The 25,301-nt window shown below is 37.6% G+C and overlaps 1 protein-coding gene across 1 annotated transcript in view; it reads left to right on the top strand.

The window, feature by feature from the left end:
* Window positions 1–25,301, top strand: part of LOC113476231 (dynein heavy chain 5, axonemal-like) — a 170,286-nt gene that overhangs the window by 136,052 nt on the left and 8,933 nt on the right. Inside the window, exons 70-73 of the mRNA XM_026841585.1 lie at window positions 1,695–1,816; window positions 3,058–3,405; window positions 7,896–8,084; window positions 16,153–16,285. Of these exons, the coding sequence (XP_026697386.1) occupies window positions 1,695–1,816; window positions 3,058–3,405; window positions 7,896–8,084; window positions 16,153–16,285 (792 nt within the window). The remainder of the gene's footprint in view (window positions 1–1,694; window positions 1,817–3,057; window positions 3,406–7,895; window positions 8,085–16,152; window positions 16,286–25,301) is intronic.

Here is a 25,301-nt window from a genome sequence, read left to right as displayed (position 1 = left end):
TGTGTGATATGAAAACATCCAGCTTTTCTAAGTAGTGTTTAACTTGTGGCTCTCCTGCTGTTGAATGTTTCTCTCTTACCTAAACTACATTGCTACCTTCAGACGTCCTTTATATGTTTATAGAAGCAGCTTACTTCCCTGCCTTATATCTACAGGTTATGTATGATGAGAGAAGGTTACTTTGTATTTTGGACTATGGCAGAAAGAAATCCTCAAGCCTGAGACTTATTTTCTTTTAACTCTCGCATCTTTAACTAACTGCGTAAAGACCTTCATTATGAACTTGCCCTGCATTTATATTATGTATTGCCACTGATTTCAGTTAATGAAGTCAGTGGTAGCAGATAACTTTTATCCAAGGTTATATTTAATGCTACAGTCAGTTAAATCTCTTATTTCAGTATTCATCTTTCTTTGAACATTAATAAGATGTCTGCAAAATGTCTGATCTTGTGAAAGGCATCCTGTTTCAGTGTATATATTCCACTCTCAAGAACAGTTAGGCTGCTGTTAAAAATTTCTTACTCCTTTCTCTTCTCCTCCCACCTTTTTAATTCAGTGCTCAGTATCTTTTTATTGTACTGTGACCCCTCCATATCATTCAAATGATAACACTCTATAGCTCCAAGAGGCTATTTTATAAGTCAAGTTATAGCAAATTTACAACTTGCATTTAGTAATAGAAATAAGCCTGGTGTAGCAATTTAAGTCAGGATGAAATATAAACAGTTTTATTTTTCTGATACTGTCCTGCCACACTGGTAACATGATGTTTTATTATTTTCTCTTGATTTTGGGACTCTCTTATGATAATCTTATAAAAATTTGAAAAGCTATCTGTTTGAGTATTGTTCTACAGAATCTTTGTGAAGTAGAAAAGAACCAAAAGGGCTTTTATTGTGTCATAGGAAGTATGTTGACTTGGACAGTCTATTCACTTGAAATCTGTCTCTTTAGACTTGTGTTAAGCTGATTAGGTGGAAGATATCATAAGAGTGGCCTGTGGTCAGTAACTCATGCTCAATGTTGAGTTGAGTAGCACTGCCTGAAAGCATCTGGGAGTAGTGGAATTTGTGTATTCCATGGAAGCTGAGATTGATTCAGTGTCACCTGCCTAAAGCTCTTCCTGGGATATGAAATGTCAGTGCTCAAACAAACCTCCCCACGTATTACTATTTCCACTATAAATTTAGGTTCTCATCTCATCAACTTGGTGCCTATATGCCAGTTAAAGAAGTTGCATACAGAATTTTGAGATTGTTATAGGAATGAAATCTAAATAAAATTGTCTTTGATGGAACTAAAATCTCATTCTATATGTAAATATCAAAACACAAACTCTTGGATATTCAGTGCTATATTTCATATGATGTTAGGTGTGTTTTTGATTGCCATATAGCTGCTGAATAGTTATATTTCAGTTGTTGTTGGAAACATTTAGAATATGATTGCTTAATTGTAATTCCTTCCAGACTCCTGAACTTAATTTGGCATGTCATCTACCTGAAACAAAATTTAATTGAAGTTTGCCTGCTATGACCAGCTGAACAGATAATGGATTCAAAGAGATTATTTGAAGCTATAAATAAGATGATACTGTAAATTGGAATAGAGAATTCTGCTTAACAGAAGTTGGACTTATGGGTTCTATACTTTTTTTGCTCATACATTCCATTTTTATACTTATTTTCTAGGTGTGAAAGCTGGCTTAAAACGAACATATTCCGCTGTTACTCAGGATCACCTAGAAGTGAGCAACATGCCGCAGTGGAAACCATTGCTATATGCTGTAGCATTTCTTCACACAACTGTTCAGGTTTAAAAATACATTTTTTTCCTTCTGTCATAAAGCCATGTTTCATTTATTAATGCACCATGTTATTAAATAAAAAACATGTCTAAATGGAAATCCCATGTTAATACATATAAAATAAGAAAGGAAAAAAACCCACCTCTATTACTGTCTTACAACTTAGAACTCTGTTAGTGTGCATCTTGTACCTCCAACAGGGATGGTATTTCAGAGGAAAAAAGGACAGCCAACCAAGGATCAACTAGTATACTCTTCTGTTAAAGTCTTTGGGCATGGGTGTGTGATCTGTCTTTCAACTAACTGTTTTTTTACTAATATTTTAAATCATAAAAGTACATTAAAGAAATTTACAGCTTGGGTTGGAAAACCATAGTCTTAAAATTGCTGCTTTCACAATGAGAAGGGCTAAGAGGGTGAATATAAATCCTTACTGCACTGAAATCTGTAGCAGGAAATGAAGGTGGAAGATGATTTTGGGTCTTGCCTTTCAGGAGTTCCATTAAAGAAAGTGCTTTATGGATTAACCACAACGTTTCATCATTCTATTGATAGATTTTGCGGTATCCTTAGTTTATATTTAGTGCCTAGTTAATTTAATTCTGTGGCATCTATGCACTGATACATTGTGGTCCCATGGAAGCCTGTGGTATGTTTGTCTTAGGCCCATCGCTTCTTTTTTGGTGGAAATTAGGAATGTTTAAATACCAGATATTGCCCAAACAACCACATACTGCCAGCTGCATCTGTAAATGATTCAGTAAGAAGCCACTTTTGCTACTTACATCTGCACCATGCAGAGACATCAGAGGCATGAATATACTTAGTCCATAGGAGGACCACAAACAACCATCATGGCTGATGAGTTTGGACATCAGTTACTGAAATGGTAGCTTCATTTTTGAAATTCAGAAACTATAGTTCTAGACTCACAGATTTGCTGCACTTAAAAAAGAGGATTTTTTTTTTTTCTTTGTTAAAGTGTTAACATTCCTATTCTTTGTTCATATCTGTACTGATGATGATATATGAAGAGATATATAAATACTAGATAATCAATCAAGCATTTGGTTATGTGCATCAAGTTATGTGTGTTAAGAGAAGAATAATTTTTTCAAAGTTAGTGAAATATAGCCCCAGCTGGACTACTGCATTCTTAGCATATTTCATGTATTTTTCTGCACTTAATGTTTTCTTCGCAATTACTATCAATCAGCCTTTTACCTTTAACTCTATCTGTTTTACAGGAAAGACGAAAGTTTGGTCCATTGGGCTGGAATATTCCTTATGAATTTAATCAGGCAGACTTCGCAGCTAGTGTGCAATTTGTTCAGAATCATTTGGATGATATGGACATTAAACGTGGAGTGAACTGGAGCTGTGTTCGCTATATGCTTGGAGAAGTACAGTACGGTGGCCGTGTAACTGATGACCTTGACAAAGCATTGCTGAACACATATGCAAGAGTGTGGTTTGGAGAGCATATGTTTAGTGAAAAATTTTGTTTCTACAAAGACTATGTTATTCCAAAAGGGAAAACAGTTGAAGACTATCTCCAGTACATAGAGCAATTGCCAGTGATTGATACACCTGAGGTAAAATATTTCAATATATTAAAGGGAGCTTTTGTCAGATAAATGTTAATCAGGTATATTTTCCAGAGCTGTGAATGTATAGGACAAGATTAGCACACAGACCATCAAGTGGGTATCTAGCGTAGATCTGCTGACCAGGAAGGGGTAGATGAGGCCTTCTTCAAACAATTGGAAGAAGTTTCACATTCACAGGCCCTCTTCCTCATGGAAGACTTTAACGACCCTAATACTCTGGTGGGAAGATGATATAGCAGGCTGATGACATTGTCAGGTCGCTCCTGATGACTTTTAAATGGTCATGGTGATTGAAAGAGGTTCCTAAAAAAAAAGGAAGATAGCAAATATCACTCCAGTCTTTGAGAAAGGAAGAAAGATCTGGGGAACTAAAGGCTGGTCAGCTTCACCTCAGTCCCTGGGAAGGTGCTGGAAAAAAATCCTCTGGCAAACCATTTGCAAACATAGAAAGGACAAGCAAGTGATTGAGAGTAGCCAGCATGGATTTGTGAAGAAATTATGCTTAACCAATGCTAGCCTTCTACCACCTTCTACCACCACCTTGGTGCATGAGGGGAGAGCAGTAGATATTTTTTATCTCAGCTTTAGTAAGGCCTTTGATGTTACCTCCCATAACATCTTTATAGAAAAACTGACAACATATGTGTTAGATAAGTGTGCTGTGAGGTGATTTGAAAACTGGCTACATAACCAACTCCAGATGGTTGTGATCAGTGGCACAAAGTCAAGTTGGAGCCAGGTCACTAGTGCTGGCATGCCAGGGGTCAATAGTGGGGTCAATACTCTTTAACATCTTTGTTAATGACCTGGATGATAGGGCAGAGTACACTTTCAACAAGTTCATAGGAGATACAAAGGTGTGGCTGATAGACCAGATGGTTTTGCTGCTATCCAGAGAGATCCAAACAGGATGTAGAACTGGGCAGCGGGGAATCTCATGAAATCTGACAAGGGGGAATGCAAATTCCATCACTGATTGTCGTGGTAGAAAACTAGCTGACCATGAACCAATAATGCACCCTCAAGAGGCCCACCGTATCCTAGGTTGCATTAGGAAGAGGGAGGTGATCCAACAGATTGAGGGAGGTGATCCTTCCACTCTGTTGAGGACTGGTGAGACTATATCTAAAGTACTGTGCCCAGTTCAGGGCAAGAAAGTACAAGAAAAATATCAATTTACTGGAGTGAGTCCAGAGCAGGGCCATGAAGTTGATTAAGGGATTAGAACATCTGTCATGAGGAAAGGCTGAGAGATCTGGGACTCTTTAGCCTGGAGAAGAGGAGAGTCAGGCAAGATCTTATCCATGTGTATAAATGCCTGTTGGGAGGGCGTAAACATGGAGTCAGAGTCTTTTTGATGGTACCCAGCGAAAGGACAAGAGACACTGGGCATAAATTAAACCGGAAACTCCATCTGACAACAAGAAAACACTTTTTTGCAGTGAAGTTGGTCAAACACTGGAAGAGGTTGCTCTGAAAGTTTGTGGAGTGTCAATCTTTGTAGATATTAAAATCCCAACTGGACACTGAGCTGGACAGTCTGCCTCTAGCTGACCAGGCCTGAGCAGGTGGTTTGGATTAGATGACCCTCAGAGGTCCCTTCTGAACTAAACTGTTTTGTGATTTTGATTGAGAACTGAGAAACAATGAAAATGTTAAAAATCTATATGGTCTCATTTTGATGGGGTAGGGTGCAGGGTGGCTCCTTGTTGCAACCACTGTTACATGACCCAGTGTGTGTATACTGCAGTGTTCACATTAATTGGAGGACTGCAAATTTCTGCTCCCTCTAAACAGGCACACATGATGAAGTTAGTTAAAATTGAAAGAGAAGTGAATGCCCTGGATTTCTGTCTCATTGCTATTAAATTGATAAGTGTCTTTGGATGTAAGATCTATTAAAATTAAATAGACAGGACTGAACAGAAAACTTGGTTTTCTGTTACTGATAATGTGCTGTGTGAGGAAGTGAGATGCCAAGGTCATAAAATAAACTTGAAAAGTTTTGAATCTCTGAAGATAGTGAAAGCAGAATGCAAGGGTATTTCTGCTGGCAGCGATGCACCTTTTCCAAGTGAGGGTAAATGCAGCCATGATAATGCACCAGTGGGATCCATCTGAGCCCAGGTAATGAAGTGGTTCTTATCAGTGTGTGAACCTTGACTCTCTCAGATTTCTGGTGCTACTTTCATGGATCTGCTCCTCTAAGCACTTGGGAACGTATCTCAAAATGTTGCAAAGTATTTTTATAGTATTTTGATGCCTGTAAAAAATCTCTAAGTATGGTTCGATGTAGGGGAATTTTACCTTTGACTTTTATGTAAATAGGATCAAGTCCAGGAATGCAAACATCTTTTTCTCCTTCACATTTTCACAGGTTAGGAAGAAAGCTATGACTTTCTTCTGTCATTCCAAAATCTGTCAAAATTGCTCATGGAAACCTTTAACCTTTTAATCTCCCAGTCTTCTTTGTTCCACAAAGAATATTGTGCTAGTCAAAACACTGTATCTTTGTTTCCTCCCCTTTCCATTTTTGGTTAAGAAAGAAAGAATGAATAAGTCTGATTGCTGTATCCTTTCTCTTTTGATGAAATTTCAACCTCTGATCAGAATAAACACTGACTTCTGAAGAGGGCTATTGAACTCAGCAATCCCTTTGAAAATTACTTTGATTTCAGAGGGGTATAGAGCTTTAGCAATTGGTTTTGAGGATTTATCAGGCTAAAAAAAACCTGAAAGACAGCATCAAACATCCTCTTTTTAATCAAAATTCCCAGAGATTTTGAATAAAAAAGAATGAGGGATTGGACTCCTTGATTAATATACAGGACATCCAGGATACTGGTCCAGCCACTACTTTACTACTCAGGTTTCTTTGTTCTTATTCCTTCATACATCACTTCCATAAAAACATAGGATCAGAGTTGTCTCCCATGTATCATCCCTGTCCTTGCTAATATCGCACTGATTTTGAAATTAGCCCTTGGACGAGCACTACAATTCACATTCACAATAGCAGATTTTTTTCATGTTTCTAACTTGGGCATTGCCACAAAATCCGCTAGAGCAAAAAGAAACAAATCCTTATTGTGCAAAAACAAAATCAGAAAATAGGTATCTTCAAATGTGTATTTCATTCCATACAGAATATGACTGTAATAAAAGGCATTGTCATTTGTACTTTTTACAGCTCTAAATATTCAGGTTGAGTAAACCATTATGTCTAAAACATGTTAAATCCTACTTGGAATCTAATTCCATGATATTACAGTCACAATTCTCTCACACTCAGTATTAGGTCTGTACTGTGCTCTTTGTTCTGTTGTATGGATCAGATTCACAGCTGGTGTAAATCAGTGTAGCTTTGCTGTCTTGAGACAGATGCAGTCACTTATATCCCTTGTCTCTGAGTTTCTAGATTTTCAAGCATAACAATATTACATGTGGCCCTTTTAATTCTGTCCTCAGACTATGTAAATATTGGTTACTAGAAGTCTCTTCTTATAATATGCCAATTCTAATGTAAAATATGAAAACATGAAAAATGAGAAACAGAAGATTGCTTTGCTTTGGTGCCCAGTTTGAGGGCAAGCCTTCCTCATTGTTGGATCAGTGGTTCAAAGTTTGTAAGACGAAGTTAATAGATATAATTAAATGAGGGCTTGTGAAATAAGTCACAGTACAATTCCTCCTGGAGAAGAGTTGCAATTGTCAACCTGACAATTATAGACTTACTGATATTTCAGTGGAAGTTTCTGAGAAAGCTGTTGTCATTCACACAAAGGGCAGCTTTGCAGTAATTCTGTGCTAGCTGTGTCTTAAATAAAATAATTCAATTTTGGAAGAAGCAGATGCAAGGAGTGGGAAACTTAAACCAAAAATAGCTAAACCATAAAATATCCTAAATATATCACCAGTCACAAAATCTTTAGGTACTTCAAATATGGGCAGTGTTTTATTCACTGTGCTGCATGCCTTATAAGCCTAAGAGACTGAGGAAAAAAAAAAAAAGTGTTTGAAATGGTAGCTGGTCTTATTACTAGGGGCATTTATTTGAGCTGGTAGAACAGTAATAGATCTGTAGAGACAGAGATATTGGTGAGGGGTCAGTGTTCACATCATGTTTCCAACAAGCTCTAGTCTGAACTGGTAGAAAGGAATTAGTTTGTACCCCCTGATAGCACTCTACAGCATGATCCGAAACCTGTTATGTGAAGATAATCAGATTGGTTTAAAAAAACACCACTCATATGAATGAAAACATTGTATATGTAGCCTGCGTTAGTGTTTTTGTGTAATCTGGGCTTTGTCCTTGGCCAGTTAAATGGGTGTACTTCCACTGACCTATTCTTGTCTCTTGTTTTATAGAGCTGAGGATTTTCTTCCTTGCTTATCCATTTTCATGCATTCTTGCATTGATATAATTTTAGGACAATTGCAAATTTTTTTCCTATTTTTTTCACTTTTGCTTTAAGGTATTTGGACTTCACTCTAATGCAGATATAACTTACCAGACTAACCTGGCTAATGAGACATTAAGTACAATAGTGAGCATCCAGCCCAAAGACAGCAGCACTGGAGGAGGGGAAACCCGAGAAGCAGTGGTGCAGCGACTTGCTGATGAGATGCTAGAGAAGTTACCTCCAGATTATAACCCTCATGAGGTATATGCTGCTTTATAGATACAGATGTTTTATGTATGTATGTATGTACATGTTTTATGAGTTTTATTGTGCTGCTTAAATTTAACAGGCACATGTTTTAAAAAGCTCTTAAAATTATGCATAGTGTTTTATAAGTCTGATTATTATATAAATAATAAAATATTAAATATAAATATAAAATATTCCTACATCAGAAACATATTTCGAATGCCACAGTCCACTTAATTGGTCACCTTAACTCAGAAGAGCTATTAAAGACTTCAGAAAGTTCTTGCCCTCCATAGTAGCTTAAAGAAGGACACTGGTGTCTCTTTCTGAAGGGTTAGTGATCTTATAGTAGTTACAACTTTCTGTTTACCTTCTCTGATTATGATACCACCATTATGAATAATGAATTTTATCACTGACCTTTTCATGGCCCAGATTTTTTTGAGTTTGGGCCATAACAGATATATATGTCAATCTTTTCTTGCATTTTTGATTAACAGTCTCATTAAATGGAAAAATCCAGCATAAAGCACTCTTGCATCAGTTTGTAAGTAGTATCTCGTGTCTTGCTGTGTGTTTCATGAACATAACTGTTGAAACATCCTGATTTCCATGATTTTATTATTTACCGTTCTGATTTTCCCTGATAGTACTTTTTTTTCCCTGATTGCACTTAAAGCTTGTAGAGTGCCCTGTGTGCCATATTGCAACTTGCTATAATCTTTATTTTCTTCTCTGGCCAACTTAGAATGTCCACTTAGGTTACAACCAATAGTCTTGAGACCCTGGCAAATTTCCTGGCTTCTGTTCTCTGTTATCTCAGATTTGGTATGTCTTGTATAAATAGCCTCTTTTGTACTGTCTAATTCAACTCAGAGCTTCTCTTTTCATTCCCCTCTTGGCAAGCTACTTACAATCTGCAACTCTTTTTGTGAGGTTTCCTAACGGTTTTCTCTATATAGTTATTTTTCCATCCATCCTTGCTTGTGTCTCTCTTTTTTTGTCATCTGTTTATTGAGTGATTCCCAGCGATGGTGTATAAATAATTTATTTGTAGAATTTGATTTGGAATGGAGTTCATTTTCTAGTGTTACATTATTATTTAATATCAAATAAATATTAAAAAATAGCAAATAAAAGGAAATGTTGCAAGTATAATAATTGATAACATTTAATTGGTAATTAAATAAATTTCATAATTTACACCGTGGATCTACAACTATAATCTACACCTTGGATTGTTCTCAGTTCTTCTCCCTTATCCCTCCTATCAGAGTAAAGCTTTTTCATAGAACTAGTTTCTTCTAGTTTTATTTAGGTCCTTAGAAATATTTTTTTTTTCATTCTGCAATAGCAATAGAATACTGAATGCCTGGGTAGCATATATTGCTTTGCCATATTTGTAATATATGTATTGAGATAATTTTTTCCAATATATTTGCTAAATCTTCCAAAGGAGTATTTCTTCATTTCCTTGTTAAGATGCCAACTTTTTTCCTCCTGAAGAATTTGTAATACCTAGAAGCCATCAATAGTACTGAATTTTATATTGTAACCAGAGGGTATTCTTGCCCTTAAATTTTACCTCTGGGAAATTTATGCAGTGCCTTTTAGTCTTGAAAAATGCACACATGCTTGTTTAATCCAAATTTCACTTCTAAATGGTTTGGACAAATACTATTTTTCTCTAGCATTTCTTCTCTTTAATCTTGGTCTCATTCATTCTTGGTTTATTCACTCAGGTTATCCAGACAAAACACACATAGAATAGGTGTCCCCTTTTCAGTCACTTCCTTGAGTGTCTTAGCTTTGGAGACAACCAGTTATGCAGCCAGGAGCTGTAGTAAAGGACAGAGTCTGGACGGTTTATATTGCAAGTTCCACTCTGCACTCTTGTCTCTATTTTACTACTGTATTTGGATACAATACATACTTTTCTGTTTGACTGTATTAAAAATCACCACCGATTGTTTTCATTACTGTTTCACTCTCATCATCCAATAGTACATGACAAGCTATTATATTTTCTCATGCCAGTTACACATGCAGGTCTTTATTTTGTTATAAGCAATAATCTTTATAATGATGCTCACAATTAGATAGTTCTTTGCTTCTGCACACTTCTCTGACATTTTCTCTGAGCTTCAGGGAAACCTCTTTTGCTTCAATTTGCTTGACAGCTGTTCTCTTATGATTCAAATAAGGAGATTCATGTTTATACAGGACAAACCAGCATTAGGTATTAATACTCTAGCATCAGCTTCACTGCCTGCTTCATTCTTACAGGCACAGTCAGAGGATGTCTGTTTGGTTCTACTTTTTCCCTCTGTATTTCTTGTAAATGTATTCTGATCTCAGGATGTAAGTTTGTTTCATTCTTTTATCAATTAGTGTAGATAACACCTCCTCCTGATGATTTCTAGTTTTCTCAGGCTCTATACATCTTGCTCTGTGAACTGCATTTCTCTTTGATTAATCAGACCACTCTATTTACACAGTTTCTTCAAGTCCTCGTTACTGATGGATGACATTATACTTTTCCACAGAATCATACAAAAGTTGCACTTTGTTTCTGTATTATGGTAGGCATTCCTTTGCTCTGAGTATCTACAGAACATCATCTGGTCATTATCCCAGAGTTTCTATTGGTAATAATGTGTTCCTCTGTACATCTGTTTGGCTGTGTCAGCTGCACTACAACTTCAGATTTTACTTCTGCAGTTACATGATTTGACATGATTTCTTGCAGTTCCTGATTCTTCAATATTTCCTTCTTAATTTTGCCTCATGTATTTTTCCTTTCTCTTACTCTCTAGATTTTAGAACTCATTTGGGTCTTCACCAGTGCTTTCTTTGTGGGAGGGGAATTTCCTTTTTCTGCCATTAGTGCCCAGTTCCACCTCTACTGCAGTTGTTTATGTGTCAGGAGTGTGGTGACCTCTACAAAATAAGCAAAAAATCTGTATCAAATGTGTTTCTCATTGAACTGAAACTCTGTTATTCTGGAGCCTCTTAGAAAGGGTGGAGATGTCAGGAATAAGCTCTAAAGAAAGCCACATTTTTAAATGAAAGTTTGCATAAACTGACAAAAAAAAAGTCTAAGATGCCAGAAGAAAAAAAAATATTATGTGAACTAACATATAACTAAGAGTTTAATTAGAACAGAAAAGAAGCGAGAGTTTAGATGTTCTCTGAGGGAAGAAGTAACAGAATTTAGCATAAGCTACAATATAATAAGCAAATAAAATTAAGCTTGCAAGTATACAGAGAGAAATAGATTATGTAATTATTTCCTGTGATGTCTGGAAAAAAGAGAGTGAGATGAGTTCTGCTGTTTGTCAATTTATGTTAACATTTAGTTGTTCAGGACATTATTACCTATATTCAGGACATTATTATTTACTAGATCAGTATAACAATCCTGAAACAAATAAAACTAATATGCTAAATTCTAAGAGACTGAGGGAGTGTGTCAAAAAGAGTTTCTGTCATTGGATAAGAGCAATTAAAAGAAAAATATTTATTAGTCTTAGCAGTGCAGCTTGGTTTTCCTTTTAGAAGAATATGATGCTCCAGTAAGGCCACGATGTGGTAGTCTTTGGAAATCCAGTTATAGAGATCCTATCTGTGGGGAAAAGGAACAAAAAATTGAGGAAACAAATTAAGGTAATTAAAAGCAAATACTCTTCAGGGAAAGTGGCAGGTGCCTTTGCTAGCTTTGAACAGTTCTTGTGGCTCCCTTCAGAAAGCGTGGAGTGCGTTTCCTCAGAGTTAAAACCCCAACAGACTAGGTTAGGGGCAGACGGTACTGAAACCATTTGCTGACAATCAGAGCTCTGGGTTGTACTTTTCTCTTGATACGTTGTGAATCCAGAGAAAATTCAGGTTGTTACACAGTGGCCTTCAGTTCTCAATTACTAGCCTTTGGCAATGGCTTTGGAACCAACTTTCAAAACAGGGCAACCGTTTTACTCCATGATATATGCTGCTTCTTTTGTTGTTGTGTTCTTGTAACACTTCCTCTCACCAGTCAAATAACAGACTCAATGTCCACCCAAAAGACTATAAACAAAACAAGTCACTTTTGCATGCTTTATCGGACTGCATTTTGACATAGGAGATGGAAAAGTAAAATAAACTTCCTCCTGACCTGAAACTGTCTTCATTTTTCTCTCTTCAAAGGCAGAGGCAGAGTAAGAATTTTGCTTTCATGACCCCTTCTGCTTCTGGGTCTTGCCTCACAGGTAGCAGAGAGATTAGTGGTAAAATGACTAGGTCCAGTCAGTCCATATGAGTGAAGATAAATGCAAGAATAAATGTCAGTCTGTGTCACACAGAGGTTTAAAATGAAAATGATCCCTGTAGCTTGAAAAACAGCTTGCTAGGGAATAGACATGGAGACATTCCAAAGATACTGCACTTTGTTGGAGGTTGGCTTTTAACCCAAGTAGCAATGATTTTTTCCTTAATTATTTTTTTGTAGTATTGATTTCACCTTATCCTCCACTAAGGCTATGACTACATTAGTGAGAATTGCATGGGAATAATAGTACATCTGAGGACCCCAGCCCCGCATTAGATGTTTTATTGGGGAATTTACTTTGGTCTAACTCTACTCTGGGACTGTAGGTTGAACATCCATTAGTGGTTGGAGTATGTTAGACTCCTTGAAGCATGCCTTTTGGGTTATTGGGTTAGCTTAATTTGAAGCTAGGTCAGTTTGTGTGCCTGAACTCTACTTTTCAGTGTAGTTTTTTTTCTAAAAAAATTTAAAAAAAAATAAATTCATGGTCTGAACTGAATCACTAATGTAGATGTTCTTGTAGAGTGTCTGGTTTACTTACCGACCCTATCAGATATGGTGGTCAACCAGCTCTAGAACTTCAGCTTTTCTACATATTTCACTGCTACTTCCTTGCATCCAAAAGGGAAGTAGTCCTTGACACCACCTGAAAAGAGCATTGGCTTAGACACACCTTGAGCTTGTCTTTCTTATGCAGGCCTCTTATTTAGACCATCTCACAGAATGATGGACTACCATTTTTTCTGCTGACAAAGACTGTAGCAAGTAACCAAGTCTAATTGAAAATAATAGCATTTACTGAAAATGATAAGCAGTTACTACTACAATAACTTGATCACTGATCATTAAATGGCATGAATTCAGGAACTGCTTTTCTGTTGAATGTTGTATAAAGTATGTGGTGACAAAGAAGTTGGTGACCTGAGGACAGCTAAGAAATGTGCATAGAGGAATGTGACACAGTAGAGATGTGCATTACAAATCCACTGCTTCATTCTTAAATCACCTTATTTTGACAGCTGTTTGAATAATGAAAAGGAGATATTGTAAGTGGGCTTTATGGAATTAGTATATTAATTTCAGAAAGGCTATATCGGCTAGGGAGTTTTGTCTTCTGAGTTTTTTTCTGTCAGTCAGTATCCATCTCTTTATGTCATAATAAATACAGAGCTGAAAGTAAGTAATCTGATTGCTTGATAAGAATTCTAATACAAAACCAGTCAATCATACCTCAGAGTTGGTATTTAAAACTAATCTTAACAGCAAGATTTCCAAGAAAGTCACTGTGCTACACCTAGTAAATCTCACTGAACATCAGGATTGATTTGTATACAATAAGGTAGGAAATGTCTTTTTTTTTTTTCATTTTTCATATCAAGTTATGCTTGGTGCTCCAGGCTGAGTGCTGTAAACGTACATAGGATGGATTAATAAATTTCTGCATTATTGGTTCACTCCATTATTCAGAAAATTACCAGTATTTTTGTAGATACGTGAAAACAAATCAGAAGAATATTTAAATTTTGAGAATTCACTAGTTAAATTTGTCAGTACAGTAATGTTTTAGAATATTTACTTAATCTTCTCTTTGCAGATTCATGAATATCAGCATTTTGGACAATAAACCTTTTAACAATATCTTCCACACAATTTTTCCTTAAATGGGAGAAATTCTTCCTCTAAATGATCCCCCAAAGGGATCACATGCTTTGTAGACTAGAAAATTGTATTTCTTATTTAAAGGATAAAATGCATGGACTATATTCTATATAAATCCTTTCTTATTAGTGGAATGCACTAGACTTCTAAGTATTCTGGGAAAAAGAAATTGAACTTTTTTTATCTTTTTTGGCAAGAGGGAGGATTATCAATTCCTATGAAATTTTCAAAAAGCAGAAGATTATATTGGATTTTGTATGAAAAAAATGAGAATACTTCATTGTGTGAATTATCCAAAAAGAGTATTGTCTCAGCTCTAGTCTTGTGATAGCTAATTTTAGTAATTTTTTTTCTCTTTTACAGGAAGAAACACATTAACTCAGCCTGTAAAATGAACTGTCACACTGTAAAGCATTATCATAATTGGCTGGCACCTATTTCTTGGACATTCTGTCTGACAAACTCGTGGGTCCTTGTGATTAAAATATGATGAATAACCTTGCTGATAGCTGTCTCCCAATGAGAATAGCATATAAAGTTGAAAACGAGTGCTTTATTGGGCTTGGATTTGAAACGAGAATTGGAAATTGTCAAAGCATTTACTGATTTATACTAGCAATTATAACCACTCAACTGCTATATTATATTCATATTGCAGAAACTTGTTATTCAGTGCAATAATAAGATATTTAGTACTCTTTACTATGTTTATATAATGTATAGTATACATAATAACGTGTACAAAGAGATATACGAGTGTATGTGGCAAAACACAAAGCAAAATCCAGTGGACTTCTGGCCTTGATGAAATAGCATGCATTATACCAAATCTTGTGGCTTCTACCTGACTGAAGTAGAATTCCAATTATATTCTGCTCTTTGAAAGAATAGACTTTCTAACTCTTCCTTCATCTTTTGTTAGTAAACTCAAAACAGACTCTTAAATTATTTTAGCAAACTGACCCTATGGGTCAGCTCTCTTATGATAGATTAATGGCCATATAGGTATCTGGATTTAGGATCTTGTTTTACTGTTTGAGATCTCTTTTTGGTTCTAGAGTCCCCTTGCAGAATTTCCCCTGCAGAGGGAAGGAGTGACTATAGCAAACATCAGGGTTCGGGCTGTTTCAGTGTGAAAGGTGATATATGTGGCTGAGTGGTGGAGCATACAGAGAGAAGGCCGTTGGCTTTTTGAAAGCCGAGTCATAGTGGGGAAAAACACTTGAAAGTCTTAAAAATTAAGAATTCTGGTACTATGTGAGGTATAGGCACCATGATTTCTGGAGGTACCACTAAATCCTCTCATACACTGTTGTAGACAGTGATCTTTGATATAATGAAACATACAGTGTATGTCTAAAGCATATTGTGTACGCATCGTATGCTGAAGTGAGACAAGGAATGCTTTTGCTACTGTTGCTGTGACACGTCCTTAAGTAACATAGACAATTCTGTTTTGAAAATGTTCTCTGTTGAATATGAGTGAAACTCGTATTCTTACAAATTAAGGAGGCCAAATGCTTCAACCTACAAAGTAGTGTACATAATGGTGTAACAGAATTCTGTGGCATCTGTATTATTCTGGGAAATCTTGCCTCTCTAGTAGTGCATCCATGAGCACTTTGTCTTATGAGCAAGTCATGTGCTATTGGAAGTAACAGCTTTTATATATCATTGTGCTTGTTAAGTTGAACTCCATATGTAGCATTATTTCAAATCAGCAGAACAAGAAGAGGTGAGAAAGTTCACCTAGCACAATTTGGAAATATGAAGAAGTTACCATCAAACATGCTTTTGTATAGCATGTGGGGTAGGTTTTTTTTTTTTTAAGATCTAAGACCCTGCAGCCTAACAAGGACAGAAGAAACTGCTGTGTCCCTTCAAAAAGAAGGAACTTTCCCTCCTTAGAATGATGGAGGAGCTCCTTTTGGTAAGCTAATGAGTCACAGTGTGCTAAATCTTACAGTTGGCACAGAACTTGAATGGCCATCTGTTACATAAAAGTTTCTTTTCTCAGGAATTATGCAATACAATTGAAAAAACATCCTTTGCTTTCAAAAATGATTGCATGAGATACAGGAAAGTAACTTCTATAATCATTGCATTATTCTTGTTTAGGTGAAAGTCCAGCTTCAAAAGATGGGATCTATTCAACCCCTAAACATATTTCTCCGTCAAGAAATTGACCGCATGCAACATGTTATAGCAAGAGTTCGAACTACACTGACTGATCTCAAGTTGGCTATCGATGGTAAGTTACAGTATTAAAAATCATACTAATTAAGATGCAGTATTTATTACTAATGGTTGCTTATACTATATAACTAAATAAATATTTCCCCCTCTATCCTCCCTTTCTATCTCTCTTTTGTTCTCTCTCTCCCCCATTTTTTCTCCTTTTCTCTCTCTTTATCATATGACTAATTTTCGCCCTTAAAGCCTCCAGACTGTGTCTCTAAGGACACTCCACCTTAATTTATTCTGTATGCATATGCTCCAGTATTGCAGTTCATATCCCACAGCACTACTACACTTCTGTGATACTCTCTAGGTTCTCTACAGAGCTCAGAGGAGCTGAATTGCATGATTAGATCCACAGGTCATGTGCCAGAGTAATTTATGAAATTAAGCTGAGATGTAATGATATAGAACAAGGTAGATGTGTTGCTGCTAAGTAATTGAGAGACAGGGCACTCAGGAGGCCAGGTGGTAAAAACTCTAATTTAAGGTGAGATTTGCAATGTTCATGAAGCTGGTTATACCAAATAGGATGTCTCTAAATGGAAGCTGGAGTGAGTGGGAGTGCCAGTCAAAAGAGAGTGATAGGATTCTTCTTTTAGCCGTCACAGGAGATAGGCAACAGTGCTCTGTATCTCTCACAGAGAGGAGGATTTGGCTGAAAGTGAGCAATGGTGAATGTAGTTAAAATAAAATAAGAGTATGGACGACTAGAAGCAGATGGAAAATTTGATAAGAAAAGGAGTGAGAAAAAAGAGGGGATGATGATGTTACTGTCTGCCTTTTGTTTTCACTTCCCATTTTGCTCATCTGCAAGAGTTGAAATATCTATGAACGAAGGTATACTGTCGCTCAGCCAAGCTTCTTAACAATAAATTAAAATGAAGCAGGAACAGTTCAGTTCCACTGGTTAAGGTCTCACTCAAGTCTGCTGCTCTTCAGCAGAAAGGCAGAAAATATCTGAGACACAAACTGTACCCGCAGGGAGAAGGTAGAGTACCTCAAAACTAGTCCTTTCTGATACAGGTGATGGCAGTACTGTGATCTGGGTTACTGGTGTTTTCCAGTCTTTTGACAATAAGTCTTTCACGAAGGGAGATTTTTTAAATTTCTCTTTTTGTTACATAAGAATCAAGAGGGATTTTTTTCCTATCATTTGTATGATACACCGAGGCAACAATGCATGCTTCAGAAACATCATGCCTATAATCTGAATATAAGAAAGAGGTTCATAAATGTGCCCAAGGCTAATTAGCTTCCATATCCTGTAACAACCTATGCTAAGATCAAGCTGGAAGAAACAATTGTCCTCTGTTTCAATACTGAGTGAAAAGTTCCCTTTTATATGTGCATAGAGATGCTTTTCAAGTAAATCAAAATAATGCTTTCCATCCAAGAAAGTATTAATCTTTCCTTGATTGTGATAGAGGGGTGGATGAGTAACATAATTTATTTGCACTTAGCATTCAGTTCCACAGTGGGCACAGTCCTCTACCAGGTGTTTAATCAAGTTAATGCTGTAACTTTTGTTCAGTCCTCTAAAACATTACTATTTTCTTAGGAACAGGCAAGTTAAATATAGTGAAAAATTGCTCTAAAAACAAAATTGGATGTACAGTTAACAATAATGATTAATGGCTTCTTGCAGATTCATGATACATCAAATACATGTGGTAATTAGGGGATGAAAAGGATATTTAGGCACTCTCTTGCATCAGCAAAGGGGAAACCCCCAAACTCTCTCCTACTTGATCCTCCCCCAAAACTAGTCAACTACAGTCTCAGATCATCTGAGGTGCAACTTTTTCTTTACAATGAGGTAAACTGGTCTGCCTGCTCAAACAGGTCATGTGAATTTTGACATCTGCCCTGGTCACACATCTCGCTCTGGCTTCATGAACCTACTAAAGTCTGAGCACCTGCTTATAGCAGATCTAAATTTTCAAACAGATTTTGTGTTTAAGAATATAGCCCATCTTCATGTTGTGTCATGTAGTTTTGTGAAAGGAGGTCTGAATATTTGATTCTGCAGGTTGGATGTGAATAGAGGGACCTTGTCATTTTGCTGATGCTCACTGAGTTACATTTGAGGTAATATAAAGCGCCCCTCAGTGAGAGCCCATGTGCAGCTGAACATGAGGGATGTTGAGGGAATTAGCAGAACTAGTTTTGTCTTCTGTCCAGAGGGCAGATTAAGCAGTGTTCAGCTTTTGGAAGGGATGAGGATGCTCAGCATGTGTACAACATGTTTGTTGGCATCCATGCCCCGCAAGCCTTCATCTCCACCAATAAACTTTGCTGCCCAGAGGGATACTTTTTTTGGATCAAATTGTAATAATTAGATTGTAGCTACACTTTGTACTCTCAGTTATGTCCCAACCATTAGTTCTGTTTTAATTACTTATTGATTGCACAGAATTTATTTCACAGTTGGTATAATACAGAGCATCACATAAATCAGAAAACAGCAATGATGATTGTCCTCTCAAGTGACCTAAATAGAGGCTATGTTCCAAATAGAGAAATATTTTTAGAGACAAGGAGCAGTAAGATACAGGGCTTGAACTGAAACTCCAGATCCTAATGGGTTATGAACATCAGATCTTGACCCCTGGCAGAAGGTGACCATACTCTTTGTAGGACAGTATATGAGATAGAGAGTTCCTGGGTATGTGCCTTATCTTCCTCCTGTGGAAGCATAGAGGCTTCTGGCACAGAATACTAAAGCCCTAGCTCTTTGTTGGAGAGTGGGCACTTCAAACCCCCTCTCACACTAATGGAGATAGTGTCTTTAAATGCAATAAAATCTAATGACCCATCCAGTTATTCCTATATCATAGAGTCTGTTTGACAAGAAGGGAACTGAATGTAGCCTATCTGTGGGATTAGGCGTGGTTCTCGTTACGTGCACTGAGGTAGGAGCGGTAAGCGTTTTGATGTGTCTTCTATTGGTGAAGAATATGAGAAGAGAGATTCTGAGGGAGTTATCCCTAGTCCCATAGGAGTGGCTTTAATGAATCTCAGCAGTGGAGCATGATTATAGTAGAACTGGAAATGGATATTGAATCCTTGGCAACGGAAATAGGCACAGCTTTTAATTTGGTTTTATTTCTTGATTTGTTTAACCTACTTATAATTCCATTTAAGGGCTTGTCATGAAAGAAACAAATGCTTAATTTATTTATGAGCATATCTAGATTTTGGTCATAAAACTCCATCCACTTGGCATTTGTTTCTGGTACCTTATAGCTTTGTATTTTCAAATTAATCCTTTGGAACTGCCTACTTCATGAATAAGTGAAGGATATGTGATCCTTTCACATCATATATGTGCCACATGATCACAGAACTCCTGCTGCTACATGTGCAGTACTTGCAGTTAAGAGAGAGAAGTCCTTTTCCTGTTAACATATTTCCTGAGAATACAGCAATCCCTCTAAAAGCTTTTACATGCCTTGTAATGTGTTAAGATTTGTTTCCATAGGCCCAGAGTTTTTGTTCCTTACATTTTTCTTAGTACTTGCAAGACAGTTACCTATGGGAGCCATAAACTCAACATAGAAGGCAAAAGAAGTGGAATCAATACAATTACCTACTTCAGAAGTCATCATGGCATTTGTCATGGCTGCATGGCTGCTCTACCAGGTTTAAGTAAATTTTCAACTGCAACTACAATAAGGCACCCCTCATGTCACAAAGCTAGCGTATTTCCATACACGTGATGCACACCATACATAACTTACATGCCACAACTTGGAAAAAAAACCCTGTAGATTGGTCTTATCCTATACTGAAAGAGAGGGAGATCAGAGCTTTTGGAATAATAGGATCAGGAACAAATATATTACTAAGGGGAGATGGGACGTTGCTATTTGCTCTCTTTTTACCCACACATATGTATACCATGTGCATGTTCTTTAAATGACACATAGCTTATATGCATGAAAACTTATTAAAATTAACACACCACCATGTTTCATGTATATGTTTATGCCAGATTGAGAAGTGTGAGGAAATACAGGTGAGATCATTAAGACAGAAGGTATTGGAGAATTATTAGGCATTTTTGTATGTGTTTCTAATATTTTTGGAAGTTTATAATTCAGACAAAGCTGAATAATAACTGTTAATAACAAGGCCTTGAGGAATACTGCTGTATTTCACTAATTTCTGTATATCTCAGTCATCAATTTGCTACCTTATTAAAAACTATTTCATTACCTGCTTTTAGCTCCTCACCATCCATATATTACATTGTTAACCAGTGTGTTGGCCTTAGGTGTTTCCTTGTCATTCATATAAGAATATGTTGAAACACTCAGAACTTCATGTAGACATGAGGTAGCATATAGTTCTGTGCATATAATAGGAATCACTTAAAATCCCTACATCATCTACACAAACTCACGTGTTAAACCCCTGAAAGAATAAGATAAAGATTCACTATTTTTTTCCAACTCAGGATACCATGATCTTGACAGTAGTGTTTGCATCACATTGTTGCAAGGAATTTCTGGTCATTCTGTGTAACACCTTACAAGAGGGATATAAATGAACTCCAAAAGAGCCAAAAGAGGTGGCTGAGAATTTATTCTGATCTGTATGATGAAAAACTGAAGCTCAGGAAACTAGTCTTGCCAGAGTGCACAGGAAAGGTAATTTTGCACGAGAGGAAGGAGCCCACTCATTCCCACTGGCTGGCTAAGTTCTGTTTTGACTCATGATGCTATAAGACTGCTAACACTAACACAATTTTAGTTTGGCCTGCTGAAAATGGTAGTAGACTTATCAACTGAAAAATCTTGGGCTCTTATTTTACTAATTCTTACAGTGTGTGTGTGTGTGTGTGTAAGGCTTGTAGGGATCATCTGTGTATTCCACTTTTGGATGAGGATTTTATTTGAAGATGATTAAGAGCACTCAGTGAGGACATTAATGGAATGTAACAATGGGGAATTCATTTGAGGAATGGAGGGGATGAGTCTAGTATGTCTTGTGGTGTAGTTAGTCTTGGCTCAGCAGCTCTCATCCATTATTTACTTCTCATCCTGATAAGAATGCCAGAATGCCTTCGGTTGTCTTTTACAAAGTGTGGCATGTTATTTCTGGACTTCTTAATAAGTGCTATGTATGCTTGCCATGATGCTAGCCAGGACAATTATTTAGAAACACACATTGCACATTTAGGACAAACTGCAGAAAACAGTTTATCTGCCTGTTCTATTATCCTAGGTCAGGGTAGTGATTTGTATAACTTTTTGGGAGGTGTGCATGGATTTTCATCTTCAAATTATTGCTTCAATATTTTAATTTTCAGTACTTTGTGGGTGCCGCCAAGTGCATTTAGTAGTGGAGCTGGTAAATTTTCAGAACAATTTGCAAGTTTACTTTCAAATTGTCTCCTTGCTGACTGAAGGAATTAGCTATTGCAGACAATCTAGGATTTGTGAGCTGAAAAATCGCATGCTACTCAAGTTTCTCAGTTCCTTTCTTCTCTTCTGACTTAATTAAATCAGAAGATTCTGCAGCAGAAAAGGAAGATGGGAAACAGAAAACAGAACAGGGGCAAAGGATAGGTCCAGCTGGAGAGAATACCGCAGTCTGCAAGTAAAATCAGAGAGAATGTTTGCAGGGCTCAGCTGCCTGATTTACTCTTCCTGCTCTGGAGATCAGGAGCAAAAGGAGGTGATAAACTGTGGAGGGCCTTGGCATTAAAGCAGCATGGTGGAGTTAAATGAGCTTCTGAGACCTTCCTGAGAATCATCTCGAAATGCTTAAGTGCCCAAATGCTGCATGTGAAGAAAGAGGGAAATAACCCAAAGAACTGCATGCAGCAAAGAAATTGACTTCTTTCAGCACAGTAGTGGTGGTCACTGAGTTGGCAGAAACATACTAAAGCTTGCAAAAAAGAAAATTAAATTTGAGGTATGGAGAAACATACATTAGCTTTTATTGTGTTTATGTATTATTCTGTATACCTTGTACCTTTGGGTGGAATAATAAATAATACTTTTTTGGGAAAGCATAAAGGAGTTAGCTGTTGCCATAAGGCAGAAAGGGAGGAAAGTTTATGAAGTTACAAGCAAGTTAGGATTTTCTCTTCAACATGTTTGACAAAGAAGAGGGAGTTGCAGCTTGGTGGTGGAGGCAAAGAGTGACTAGTCCAATAACCTGGTTACTTGGGAGGTAAACTTGACTGGGGATTAAAGGCTGAAAATATCAACTTCTATAGTTGAAACTGTGAGTCAAGAATGGAATGATGCTTTCACTGAGCTTTTTCTGCTGTGTAATGTTAAGGCTAGCTTAACAGACTTGTCTAGCAAGTGTTGTCCTCAAGGGATAGCCTCCAACCCTATTAGAATGATGTCAACTATTGGCAAACTGTACTTGATGGAGAAACTAGCTTCTTCTCATCTCATTTATATCCTATATAATTATTCTGGTTATTCTTGATTCACATCTGTGCCTGTGGGAAGAGAATCAGTCAGTGGATTGAGGCTTTTTTTGGTTCATGCTGGAGTTTAAGATCCTTCTTTTGTTCCTAAATTTATCTACTCATTTAAATGAGATACACATATTTTCTAGTCCAGATACAGGCTTTTCTAAATGTGAAATTCAAAATGTAGATCCAAATTTTACAAATTGCACAGTTTTCAGATTAATCTTGTGGTAGATATGGTAGAAAAGGGGCAACTTCATAAAATAATACAATGTCCTGATGTCCATTCAAAACACTATACCTATTGAATGAAACACCCTAAAACCAGGTAAATTTAAAAGAACAGACTATTTACTTTAATTAACAATAAAAACTAGTTATTCTCAGAACTAAGTGGGTTTATTCGGCTTATTCACTACACAGCGATTAGATAGATTTAGATGTGGTTTAGAAGTGACATGGTATAAATTTTAGAGCAATGGGAAAGGAGAATCCTAATTTCCAAACTGTGTATACTGTGCAAACAGTTTGGTTACAGTACATATTATTTTTGAAGCATGGAAATACCATAATGTCTTTAACTCACCTGACCTTTCATCAGTCATTTTCAGATGGGCTTTATTCCATTAAAGAAAGGGAATATCTGAAGTAAACCCCAAAATAACCAAGTTATAAACAGCTGGCTTGTTTCATTCATAGAACATTCAAGCCTGTCACATAGGACATTCAGTCTCTTCATATGGTAACCAATGCTCTGAGCCTCTCAGAAGTTGAATATAAGAAGCTTATGGTGTTGTGCTGCTCCATCAATTTATCAAATATTTTTTTTTTTCAAATACTTGTATCACCTTTCTCCAGAAAGATGCCATTATTTGTCTCATGTGTTACTAATTTTATTTCTGGCAATTATTTTATTTTTAAATTACTTTTATTGGAGTATTTTAGCTACAGGAATGCATCCCAGCACCCACAGATGCCATTTAGTGCTGAAATTCAAGCACTGTATACCTACTGCCAGAAATGACGCCCACTCACTAGGAATATTTATTCAGCTATATGGGCAAGGCCAGAACAGTGAACATACCTCATCCTCAAGAACCCTCTGGCTTAGCATTCCCAGCAGCTGCTCTAAGTCATAACGGGCAGACATCCTAAGAGATTTCACCATACTTTGAGATAGAAACTGGTTGTATCTCCCTACTTGAAAAGCTCCAGCCTGGCCACAAGAATAAGGAAGAAAATGTGGCGCTCTCACAACCCTTGTTATAGGAGTAAGTTGGCTGCATCAGCCTGAAAAAAATGGCTACGTCAACCTGGAAACAAGAATGAACCAGAGGTGAAATAGTTCTTTCTTCATTTGGATCATAATGATCCCCAGGGGCATCCCTAAATGGGATGCTCTTCACTTGTTTTCTGCCTTCACTATGGTTACTCCAAAGTTGAAACCAACATGTGTTGCATGATTTTTTTCCACTTTTTCTACCTCCAGAGGATGAATAGGCAGTATGGTCTAATATTACATTTTTCTAGGTGGAAGGGAGATGACACAAAGTGGATTCACTCTTAAATGTTGGTGCTCTTGGTTATACGTGAGAGAAGATTTATACCCCAAGGTTTATTACTTGTGTTTTAAAAGACTTAGCTATCCCAAAACATGATTCTGAACCTGACTACAAGCCATTATAGAGAATGCAGGTGTATTGGGTTTGTGTGGCAAGGTTTTGATAGTGGATAGGCTACAGGGATGGCTTCTGTGAGATGCTGCCAGAAGCTTCCCCTATGTCTGACAGACCCAGTACCAGCTGGCTCCAAGATGGACCCATCGCTGGCCAAGGGTGAGCCTATCAGCGACGGTGGTCGCACCTCTGGGATAACATATTTAAGAAGGGGGAAAATTTGCTGTGCAACAGCAACAACAGCCAGAGAGTGAGAATATGTGAGAGAAACAACTCTGCAGACGCCAAGGTCAGTGAAGAAGGAGGGGAGGAGGTGCTCTGGGTGCAGGAGCAGAGATTCCCCTGCAGCCCCTGCTGCAGCCCATGGTGGGACAGGCTGTGCCCCTGCACCCATTGAGGTGAGCGGTGGAGCAGAATCCACCTGCAGCCTGTGGAGAACCCCACACCAGAGCAGGTGGATGTGCCTGAAGGAGGCTGTGACCCCTGGGAAGCCCACGCTGGAGCAGGCTCCTGGCAGGACCTGTGGACCCATGGGGAGAGGAGCCCACGCTGGAGCAGGTTTGCTGTCAGGACTTGTGACGCCACTGGAGCAGCCTGTTCCTGAAGGACTGCACCCCGTGGGAGGGACCCATGCTGGAGCAGTTCACGAAGAACTGCAGCCCCTGGGAAGGACTCATGTTGGAGAAGTTTGTGCAGGACTGTCTCTCATGGGTGTGACTCCACATTGGAGCAGGAGAAGAGTGTGAGGAGTCCTCCCTTGAGGAGGAAGGAGCGGCAGAGAAAATGTGTGATAAACTGACCACAACCCACATTCTCTGTCCCCTTGTGCCACTGGAGGGGAGGAGGTAGAGAAATTGGAGTAAAGTTAAGCCCGGGAACAAGGGAGGGAGAAGGTGGTGGTGGGGGGGGGGGGA

This window comes from Athene cunicularia (genome assembly GCF_003259725.1).
Source record: "Athene cunicularia isolate RWA chromosome 2 unlocalized genomic scaffold, athCun1 chr2_part1, whole genome shotgun sequence".
In the NCBI taxonomy this organism is placed as follows: domain Eukaryota; kingdom Metazoa; phylum Chordata; class Aves; order Strigiformes; family Strigidae; genus Athene; species Athene cunicularia.
Note: the sequence above shows the minus strand (reverse complement) of the source record. Positions and strands in the feature narration are given on the sequence as shown.